Source organism: Suricata suricatta, chromosome X (genome assembly GCF_006229205.1).
Source record: "Suricata suricatta isolate VVHF042 chromosome X, meerkat_22Aug2017_6uvM2_HiC, whole genome shotgun sequence".
NCBI classification, from domain to species: domain Eukaryota; kingdom Metazoa; phylum Chordata; class Mammalia; order Carnivora; family Herpestidae; genus Suricata; species Suricata suricatta.
Window position 1 is genome coordinate 69,949,598 of NC_043717.1, and position 12,164 is coordinate 69,961,761.

General features: G+C 38.8%; 1 protein-coding gene across 1 annotated transcript in view; it reads right to left on the reverse strand.

Annotated features, from left to right (window-relative positions):
- Positions 1 to 2,009: 2,009 nt before the first annotated feature.
- The window catches only part of ESX1 (ESX homeobox 1), a 24,251-nt gene continuing 14,096 nt past the window's right edge, over positions 2,010 to 12,164 (reverse strand). The window contains exon 4 of the mRNA XM_029930960.1: positions 2,010 to 2,080. Coding sequence (XP_029786820.1) covers positions 2,063 to 2,080 — 18 coding nt within the window. The 3' untranslated portion in view covers positions 2,010 to 2,062. The remainder of the gene's footprint in view (positions 2,081 to 12,164) is intronic.

Genomic DNA, 12,164 nt, shown 5'->3' on the forward strand with positions numbered 1-12,164 from the left:
CCCACCTTGTCCCTTCCCCCTCCCGCTCCCGCTTCAACCCTCAGTTCGTTTTCAGTATTCAATAGTCTTTCATGATTTGTGTCCCTCTCTCTCCCCAACTCTCTCTTCCCCTTCCCCTCCCTATGGTCGTCTGTTAGGTTTCTCCTGAGTGCAAACATATGGTATCTGTTCTTCTCCGCCTGACTTATTTCACGTAGCATGACACCCTTGAGGTCCATCCACTTTGCTACAAATGGCCAGATTTCATTCTTCCTCATTGCCATGTAGTACTCCATTGTATACACTGATTTTTGAATGCTTACACTTTGTGTTTCAGAAACTCTTGAATGATTCCAGAAGAGACAATGGTCTAGCTCTGGACCTAACTTGTTTGCTGAGATCATCTAAAAAATTAAAGTTTTATTTTGTTTCTTCTGTTGTGGGTGGTGATTGTTTTTTCTTAAGTTTATTTATTTATTTTGAGAGAGAGCGTGCATGCAAGGAGGCAAGGGGCAGAGAGAGAGGGAAAGGGAGAATCCAGAGCAGACTCCTCACTCTCAGCATAGGGCCCCATGTGAGGCTTTATCCCATGAGCTGTGAGATCATGACCTGGGCTGAAATCAACTTGGATGCTTAAATGACTGAGCCACCCAGGTTCCCCTGTGGTGATTGTTTTCTAAAGAATAACATTCCTGGTATTGATAGACTGAAAAGCTAACAGGATTTGGGGCAATATAAAAACATAAGTGTTTTGTGGAACTGTTTATCATATATCTCATAATCTGTGTTTATTGTATTTCTATTTTGTTAATTCTATTTCAAGAGTGATATTGTCATGCCTGTTTTGTGTTAGTCAGCTTTATTTGTCTGTGCTATAGGAGGCTGGTGATCTTAGGACCGAAAGAAATTATCTCTTAGTAGATTAATCCACTAGTAAATTCTAAGTATCACCCCTATTTACTATCTGAGTATCTAAGGAGATAACATTGCAATTTATTTATTTGCTGTATCCTGTGCTTGTAGGTGACATCCAACTCTTAGCTGAAGAGGAGATCAAGTGCTAGACATACCATATTGGCTGCTCTTAGAAAATTTATTTTATGTAGTAGTTGTTCTGCTGTATAGTAGCTAATGTCAGTTTGCCCACTCTATTTAATGGCTCTTATTTTTTATGGTTTGCCAAGCCTCAATTTTAGGCTAACAAGTAAAGCTAGCAGTAAAGATGGCTTTAGAGTGGCTCCTCCCACTGAAAAAGATTTCATTGGTGAACCTATTTTTTAAATTTACCTGGCTTGTTTCTCTTATTATTTTCCATTCTTCTCCTCAGGTCTACTGTATACTCAGTGCATGTGCCAAGGAGAGAACATTTGGTAATGACCCAGCATTACTGGCTATGAAAATCTTATTCAAATTTTTTTAACTGTTTGTAGTTCCCTGGATTGGTGAAAACATACCAGAACACTTAGTAATAAGGAGCAAAGGAGGAAAAGTGACATTGTTCTCAGCTGGGATAATTTGTTTTTCTTTTTGATGGGGTAGGACTGCTAAGTCACAAGGGTGAATGGGTAGAAAGACAAAATTAAGTACTAATAGCATTATAGGAACATAGGTTACTACTGTATATTCAGATGACTTAAAATTTTCTATTATCTAGTTAGTTTTATTCTTCAGGAGCTTCTTAAAAGGAAATAGCAAAGTAGTTATAAGTGTGGGGTGAGATAATTTGAAAGGTACCTAGAGAGCTGTCAGATAATATTCTATGGGTAGAGGGCATGCACTTGTTTTATTTTTGGAGGCAGAAGGGAGGTGAGTGGTAAAGAAAGATGTTGCTATGTGTAGTTAGTAAAGTCACCCATTTTCTTTCCTCCTGTATCAGTCAAGTATTGCTGAATAACAATCATGCACAAAATCTCGGGGGGGTACAATAATTATTTATTTCTTATATGTCAATTAGGGTTTGTTTGATCTAGGCAGGTGGGTTGAGAAGCTATGCCTCAAGCCATAGGTCTGACTGTGGTGGGCTCATTGCAGCTGGTTGGTTCTTAAATGCTCCAAGTGTGTTCATTCTGGGTGTACTGGTTACTCAGGGCAGGCTGTTGTCCTGGCCAGGGCAGAGGCACAAGAGGTAAGTGGACAAAGAATCTGTATAGACATTTCCCAAAGACGATATGCAAATCATCCACAAGGACATGAAAAGTTTCTTAACTTTCCCTGAGTCATTAGGGAAATGGAAATCAAAACCACAATGAGATGCCACCTCACACATGCTAGAATGGCTAAAATCAAAAAGTTAGATAATAGCAAGTGTTAACGAAGATACGGAAAAATAGTACATTGTTGGTGGGAATGTAGAATGGTGTAGCCACTTTAGAATCTGACTTCAGCTCAGGTCATGGTCTCATGGTTTGTGAGTTTGAGCCTCGCTTCAGGCTGTGTGCTGACAGCTCGGAGCCTGGAGCAGTGTCAGATTCTGCATCTCCTTCTCTCTCTGCCCCTTCCATGCTCTTTCGCTCGCTCGCTCGCTCTCTCTCTCTCTCTCTCTTTCAAAAAAAAACATTAAAAAATTAAGCATTTGAAGAAATGGTTAGGCAGAGTTACTATATGGGCCAGTAATTCCACTCCTAGATATATACTTGAGAGACTTGAAAAAAATCTATCCACACAAAACCTTATATACAAATGTTCATAGCAGCATTATTCATTATATTTGTGAATATGGAAACATTTGTCTGTCAACTGATAAATGAATAAATAAAATGTGGTATATATACATAAGGAAATACTATTTAGCCATAAATAGGAATAAAGTACTAATTCACACTACAACGTGGATGAACCAATGCTAAATCTAAGAGGCCTGTCACAAAGAACCACATATTGTATGATTCCATTTATGTGAAATGACCAGAATAGGCAAATCCATAGACGCAGAAAGTAGACTAACAGTTGGCAGCTTCTGAAAAAGGAGGATGGGGAGGATGGGGAATGACTGCTAAAAGATACAAGGTTTATTTTTCCAGTGTTGAAAATATTCTAAAATTGATATGCACAACTGTGCATTTTTACCAAACATCATTAAATTAGTTAGACTGTATATTTTACATGGGTTAATTTTATATTATGTGAATTATTTCTCAATAAAAAGTGTATACATGTATACACACATGTAAAAACATGCATTGCCTTTTAAAAGTTATTTTTAATTTTTATTTATTTATTTTGAGAGAGATAGAGAGCAAACATATGTGAGCAGCAGAAGGGTAGAAAGAGTGAGAGAGAGAATCCCAAGCAGACTTGGCACTGTCAGCATAGAGACTGATGCAGAGCTTGAACTCACCAACTATGAGATCATGACTTGAATGAAATCAAGAGTGAAATTAACCTACTCAGCCACCCAGGTGCCCCAACAAGCATTGCCTTTTGAAGTCTGGGCTTAGAACTGGCACACTATCACGTACAACTATCTTTCATTAGTGAAGGCAAGTCATATGGCTGAGCCCAAATTCAGAGAGTAAAGAAATACACTTGGCCTTTAATAGGAGGAATTGCAAATTCATGTGGCAGTGGATATGGATGCAATGTGGAGGAGAGAATTTGTGTCAATAATTTAATCCAAAACACTTCCCTGGCCTTTCCTCCCCTACTTATTATTCATATTTACTCAAATTCTAGGACTAATTTAAAGACTAGAACAAATGGTCATTACCCTACTGTGATATTCAATACAGATACCTGAAAACAACACTTAGATAACATTATATCTTTTCCCTTTCCTTTTAAAGATTGTATAAATATCTATGTACCTTTAAAAAATTAGACATCATTTTCTTATACTTGGATTTTGCCTGCAACATTTTTAATTTATAAAGAATCATGTTCTCAAGACATGTCCTCCAGTGCAATACCAGTTTTCAAGAAATAAAAACAGGTATAGCTATCTGCTGTACAATGCTTAGGGCAACTTGATTGTCTGTAGTATGTCTCACTGCAATAATTCAACTGAGATTTTAAACTGACACTTCAAATAAATAATATAAACACTCTTGCTGGACAGTAAGAGTAGATTTCAGGAAAAAGGAGCCTGGATAGCTCAGTTGGTTAAGTGTCTGACTCTTGATTTCAGCTCAAGTCATGATCTCGCAGTTTGTGAGTTCGAGGCCCACAATGGGCTCTGTGCTGGCAAGTGGAGCCTGCTTGAGATTCTCTGTCTTCTTTCTCTACCCCTCTACCACTTGTTTCCTCCCTGCTTGTCTCTTTCTGTGTCTCAAAAATAAATAAACTTTAAGTAAATAAAAACCATCTTCTCAAAAAAGAAGAGTAGATTTCAGGGAAACCCAAACTCTTTGGTTGCAGTGAGATTGAAATAAGTGTATAAGACTTAAAAGCATTTCACAAGAGTTTATTTTTACTTTATAAGACATATACACTTTGTTTTTTCATAGTTAGCTATTTTTCAAATGTTAGCTGAATCCATCTTACACTAGTATTCCATATTTCTCTCTACAATATCATGAAGAGCCTCTTGTGATAACAAAGAAGAGATGCTTCAGAAATAAAAAAAGTAATAAAGGTTAATTCTCAATCTGGTAATATGTTGCAAACTTTTGAAATGTGCATATCTTCTGATCCTGTAATTCTGCTTCTAGAAATTTATCCAAATGAAATAATCAGAGTTTGGCAGAAACCCACTGTGTTATATGTATTATGTTGATTAATATAAGATTGCCAATATTTGACTATTTTTGACCTATAACAACAGCAATTATGTATGTTTCAATGTAATATAAAGATGTTAACCACAGTATTAATTATGATGAAGATAACTGGGGATAACTGAAATGTCCAACAATAAGATACTGGTTAAATAAATTATGGCAACACATATACTAGAATTCTATGAAGCCATTAAAATTATAATGATTTAAGTGTATTTTTACTGTTACCAAATAAGCATGTTCATGATATATTATTAAGAAAAATAATATTATAAAAACAGAACTTATAATTCAAATTTATTAAAATTATATATATTTACATACATATCTATATTTTGATGAAGTGACTAGAATAATATACACCAAAATATTCATAGTTATTCTCTCTAGGATTGTATTTTTAATTTTTACAGTATTTGAGTTATGTGTATTTTTAAACTTTTGATTTTAGAGCATAATTTTAAGTTATGTAAAAATCAATTCTATAAGACCCATATGTTTGGGACTTGAAAGGGCAAAGTTTTTTTTTTCCAACTTGATTTGAGGGTTTTATTTCATAAAGGTCAACATAGAAGCCAACCTCAGTCACATAGGTGGTAAGAGAGGGATAGATACACTGTGGGTGGCACACAAGACCAGCATTCTGTCTTCCTGAAAACACCAACCATGGGGGATGTGATGGAGAACAGGCACACTCATGGAATGTGACAATACATCCCAGGACTGGGCTCCTACAGTCTCCAGTGCACCATGAGTACATGGGACCTTGAACAGGCCCTGGAGACAGGGAGCTGAAGCCTGGAATTATTTTAAAGCATCATGCACAATAAAATACTTGCATTTAGGAAACCCTATTTCCAGCTTGTAGCACTCAAAGCACGTGATGGTGCACATACAGATTTTATGAGGTATCCCTGAGCTACTTTGCTTGATGAGGTGAAAATAGCATTGCCATCATTTTTACAACTTTTGCATCATGGCATGAAGGTTAGAAAGCAATTCATTCATAGTGTATTGCATTTTGGGGGAAAATATCATATAGATAATTGATCCTATAAATAAACTAAATCTTTCCATTTACTACCCATAAACTCATTCACACACACCCATATTTAAAGAGAGTAACTAACTTTCTTATCAAGAACTATTATATTTTTATGTTTAAATTAGTTCATACATTTGGGGCTTGAAAGGGCAAGGTTTTTTTTTCCAACTGAATTTAATATAATGTTGGATAATGTCACAATAGAAAAAATACTTTAAAATACATCAATTAGCCTTTGACTTATACTTCAATTCCAAAAGAAAAATATTTATTAACTTGGTTGAACATTGATTTTAATAAATTTTGACCTGAAAATGACTTGTGAAATCCAAGAAGACCTGAAAAATCCAAAATGGATTCATTATTATCACTAATGACATGACAAATTTTTATTCACAAAGTTTTGTCGACATAAACAAAACAATTAATGCATTTGCTAATTCTTTCTATACAATCAGTATTCACTAGGGTGTTTCCTTGTTGTTTCCAGCCTACATTCTTTGACCCATGACACCTTTCCTCCATCTTCAAAGCCAGCAATGGCCATTTGAGGCCTTTTCGCATCTCATCACTCTGACCTAATCTTCTGCTTTCTTCTTTTACTTTTAAGGACCCCTGTCATTATATTGGGCCCACCCGGATAAACTAGATCATCTCCCTATATTAAAGTCAGCTAATTAACAACCTTAGTTCTATTTTCTACCTTAATTCACAATTGCCATGTAACAGCATATTCACTATTCTGGGGAATAAGACATGGACATCCGTGGGAGGAGGAATTACTCTGGTTACCACAGCTACTGAATGTTACAGAGAGAATTGGTCCCTGTTATTGAAAACAAAATAGATTGGGGAGTCCTGGTGGTTTAGTAGGTTAAGTGTCCGATTCTTGGTGTCAGCTTAGGTCATAATCTCACAGTTCATGGGTTTGAGTCCCATGTTGGGTTTTGCACTGGCAGTGCAGAGCCTGCTTGGGATTCTCTCTCTCTCTCTCTCTCTCTCTCTCTCTCTCTCTCTCTCTCTCTCTCTCTGTTTCTCTCTCTCTCTCTCTCTCAAAATAAATAAAAGAACTTTAAAAATATGTTATGCGCAGGTGTGAGTTTTCAGCAATACTGACAAAATATTTAACATTCAGGTGTTATTTTTAAAATGACCCACTATGGATCTGTTCTTAAATGGAAAGACAGCATATTTGTAAATATGACAATTTACTCCCAATGATTTTCTAAATTTGACACAATTTCAGTTAAAAAAGAACAATATGGGGGCGCCTAGGTGGCTCAGTCAATTGAACATCCAACTCTTGATTTTGGATCAGGTCATGATCTCACAGTTCATGAGTTTGAGCCCCATATCAGACTCTGTGCTGAACTTGAAGCCTGCTTAAGATTCTCTCTCTCCATCCCTCTGTCCTTCTCCCCTGCTCTCGCATGCACACTCATTCTCTCTAACATAAAAAAGGAAAATATGCAAGAAAACAGAAAGAATAGTCTAAGGATTAAGAAGTGAAGATTCATCTTATCACACATTAGAACAAACTATGAAACAGTAATCTTTAAGACTCTGCACACAAAGATGTTTAGTAATTCAACAAATAGCTAATGATTGCTCAACATCAGAAAAGAACATAAATTAATGACAATATGTGAATCCAAACATAAAAATTATCAATGTGATGACTATGATAAAATGTGGGAAATATTTATGAAATATTGTTAAATAAAAAATAGAGCACACTATTGGCTATCCTCCATGTGGAAACAAACAGTTGGTCATAGTGTGAGATTAAGAGGTAAATTTTGTCAGATTTGAGATTTGGGATGGGAACTGGGGGGAAACTTACAGTAGGAACGTATGCAGTGGGGAACACTACCGCTTGACTTTTGTGAAACAAGACTGTATATTTTTGTATTGATTCCCTATAAAAGCCAACTTTGCAAAAATGGTTTACATGCCCCAAGGTTGATGGGTAAGTGCTTTAATCTCTGAGAGAACACCTTCTCCCCCTGCCTGCCCTCTGCCCTCTGAGTGGCTGTGAACCATGCTGCTCTTACCCAGTTTCAAGGAAACAGCCTGTACTTCTCAATGGGAAGTTAGGAGAGGCCAGGGCCCACAGGCAAGCAGGTGCTGGCGGTTGGCGACTTTCGCTTGTGTAGGGCAGCTCCTATGATAGCTCAGCTCAGCCTAACCTAGAGGAAGGCATCATTTTCATTTACAGGTCACTACACTGATCCTTTTTATGACGGACTTAAATAATGAGTTATGGACTACAGGGGCATTCATCTTGCATTCACTACCTTCTCTTTGCAAGCAGAGACCTTCTAGTGGCAGAGGCCTGCACGCAGAGCAAAAGAGGAGGCAGGGTTCTAGGGAGGTGGGGGGTGGGACTGGAAGAGGAGGGGGTTGGAGCAGCTGCGCTGGGGACTTTGTTTAGTGTGTGTCGATTTGAATTTGTGGGCCCGTGCCAGTTATGGTACTAATTGTTGAAGAGATTACAAAGAATAAAAAAAGCTTTTAATTACCAATTTGTTTTTGAAAGGATTTTAAAAAATTAATTTCTTCCTGAATACTTCTTAGTCAATACAGATTTGGGTCCTGATACCTTCCTAGTGCACCAGGTTGGTCGGTATAACACCTGGATCTCAAGGCATTCTTCTCTGAAAATGAATTGCTCTTGCTTTTTATAGGAAGGATTTTCAAACTATTAGGCCGCCAAATTAATCAAATATTTTACTAACCCCTCAGTTAGCCAATTTTAATTCCACATTGGAAAAATTCTGCCATAAGTGGAAAGTTGACCTCACTGGGAGCAACTCAACAGCTGACGGGATGTTCTTTTTTTTCTTCCAAGATTTTATTTAAATTAAAGCTAGTTAACATATACTTTGGTATTGGTTCCAGGAGTAGAATTTAGTGATTTATCACTTCCATACAACAGCCAATGCTCACCACAGGTGCCCTCTTTAATGTCCAATAAACAATTTGACCCATCTTCCCACCCACCTCCCCTCCAACATCCATCAATTTGTTCTTTATCATGAAGAGTCTCTTGTGGTTTGCCTCCTTTTCCATTTTCATCTTATTTTATTTTTCCTTCCCTTTCCATATGCTCATCTGTTTCGATTCTTAAATTTCACACATGAGTGAAATCATCTGGTATTTATTTTTCTGAACTTATTTCGCTTAGTACAATACACTCTAGTTCCATCCACATTGTTGCAAATGGCAAGATTTCAATCTTCTTGATGGCTGAGTAACATTCCATTGTATATATACACCATTTCTTTTTTTTAATTATAGTTTATTGTCAAGTTGGTTTCCATACAACACCCAGTGCTCATCCCAACAAGTGCCCTTCTCCATGCCCATCACCCACCCTCCCCTCTCCCTCACCCCCATCATCCCTCAGTCTGTTCTCAGTATTTAAGAGTCTCTTATGGTTTGCCTCCCTCCTTCTCTGTAACTGTTTTATTTTCCTTTTCCTTTCCACATGGTCTTCTGTTAAGTTTCTCCTGATCCACATATGAGTGAAAACATATGGTATCTGTCTTTCTCTGACTGGCTTATTACACTTAGCATAATACCTTGTGTTCCATCCACGTTGCTACTAAAGGCCAGATTTCATTCTTTCTCATTGCCATGTAGTATTCCATTGTACATATAAACCACATCTTCTTGATCCATTTGTCAGCTGATGGACATTTAGGCTCTTTCCATGATTTTGCTATTGTTGAAAGTGCTGCTATGAACATTGGGGTACATGTGCTCCTATGCATCAGTACTTCTGTATCCCTTGGGTAAATTCCTAGCAGTGCTATTGCTGGGTCATAGGGTAGTTCTATTTTTAATTTTTTGAGGGACCTCCACACTGTTTTCTGGAGCAGCTTCACCAGTTTGCATTCCCACCAGCAGTGTAGGAGTGTGCCCATTTCTCCACATCCTTGCCAGCATCTATAGTCCCTTGATTTGTTCATTTTAGCCACTTTGACCAGTGTGAGGTGGTATCTCCTTATGATTTTGATTTGCACTTTCCTGATGGTAAGTGACGCTGAGCATAATTTCACGTGTCTGTTGGCCATCTGGATGTTTTCCTTTGGAGAAGTGTCTGTTTATGTCTTCTGCCCATTTCTTCACTGGATTATTTCTTTTTCGAGTTATACACCACTTCTTTATTCATTCATCAGTCAATGGGAATTTATACAATTCATAATTTGGTTATTGTTCATAGTGCTGCTATAAACATTTGGGCTCATGTGCCCCTATGAATGGTATCTTTTAATCTTTTGGATAAATATCTAGTAATGCAAATGCCCTATCCTAGGGTAGTTCTATTTTTAACTTTTTGAGGAGCCTCCGTCCTGTTTTTCAGAATGGCTGCACAGTGTGCATTCTGGTGTGGACATTCTAATGTCCAAAATAAGCACCCAATGAAATGAACTGATGTGACCATTTCAGGATATTTTCAATATAAAGATCTCATGTGCATGCATGTGCATGCATATGTGCACATGTGTGCAAGAGAGAAAGAGAGAGAGAGAAGATCCAGTGAATGACCCAAATAAAGCATTTTTGTGAGTGTTATCCTGCACACCAGGTCCCTAAGGGAAAAGGGTATTTAGGTTTTTGATCCATTCTGAGGTATTTTTGCATGTTGTATAAGGTAAGGGTCCACTTTCATTCTTTTGCATGTGGATATACAGTTTTCGCAGCACCATTTGTTCAAAATACTGCCCTTTTCCTATTGATTGGTCTTGGAACTCCTTTTGAAAATAATTTGACTATGCGTATATGTGATGCATGGACTACTTTTATAACTATTGTTAGATAAACTATGCTAATAAACTTTTAAAAACACACTAAAATAAGCACAATTTGAAAACATTGGATTCAAAAGAAGAGTTGGCCACATTCATGCTCTGATCTTGCCCTGCTTTTTAAAGTATGATACTTCCAGATTCCGATGATACTGTGTGTTCACAGATTGCTTATCATTCACCCAGAGAGAGGAAGATTCCCTTTCTTATTTTATTTTATTTATTTATATTTAATTTTTTGACAATTTTTATTTATTTGAGAGAGAGAGAGAGAGAGAGAGAGAGAGAGAGAGAGAGCATGAACAGAGGAAGGTCAGAGAGAGAGGGAGACACAGAACCTGAAGACAGGCTCCAGACACTGAGCTAGCTGTCAGCACAGAGGCCGACATGGGGTTTGAACCCACAAACCGTGAGATTATGACCTGAGCCAAAGTCGACTGAGCCACCCAGGCGCCCCCCTTTCTCTTTTTTTAAATTTATTTATTTTGAGAGAGAGAGAGAGAGAGAGAGAGAGAGAGAGAGAGAGAGAGAACTCAAGAAAATTGGGGAGGGGCAGAAAGAGAGAGAGAGAGAGGGAGAGAACCAAAAGGAACTTCGAAAAGGCCAGTGTGAGAGCCTAATGCAGTGCTCCAACTCACAAACTGCGAAATCATGACCTAAGCTAAAGTTGGACACTTAACCAACTAAGCTACCCAGGTTCTCCCCTTTGTCTTTTAAAAAAAAAGGACAGCTTAAAACAGAGAAAAGAGAACCCATTTAAATGGTGCAGTAGGAGAGCAAATTAAAAAAAAAAGGAGGGTGGAGCCAAGATGGCGGAGAGGAAGGGAGCTCTGTAAACTCCCTCTGCACCGTTTTTCGAACTGAGAAGGATATTACGTTCATCTGCGAGAGTGGAAGGAGAAAATATGAACTCCAGAAGGAATAGAACCTCAAGGATACCTGAGTGAGTGGGGGCGAATGGGGAAGATCCGAGGACAGGCCAGCCCGGGAAGGGCAGGGGAGGTAAGATCCCCAGCCCAACGTGGCGCAAGTGCGCGGTGCCCGGGAGACAAAGGGAAGAGACAGAGTCAGAACACGCTCATAGAACTGTCTCTGGAGAAGAGGTATAGAACGCTTGGCTGCACTTGGAGACAGAAACCCACTCCATAGATAACTGCTGGGTAGTGGGGCGCAAGAGAAGGAATAGCCTCCAGCCCTGAGCCATCTCAGCGGGGAATCAGAGGCGTCTGTGGCTGTGAGAAGCAGCTGCGCTGGGGAGGCGTGGAGCACGCCTCCCCAGCGGGAAGCTGCCGGAGTGGCGACTGCGCCAGGCGCCAGCAATTCGAACTTGGTTTTGGGAACGGGACCACGGACCGCATTTCCACGGCACACCTCGCCCCCTGCACGCACTGCGTGAATCCCGGGTCCCCACAGGGAGGAAATAAGGTGCGCACCGACGGGACCCTCAACAAAGAGTCGGTGGCGGGTGGAGGCCCGGGCGCGCTTAGAATGTAGGAGCTCCCAGCTCATTTCCAGCAGCGCACAGCGCCTTGAGCAAAGCTATCGGAAACTAAGAGAGACTCGGTTTTTTGCTTTTTGTTTTTTTCCTTTCCCCCATTGCAATCCTGATCC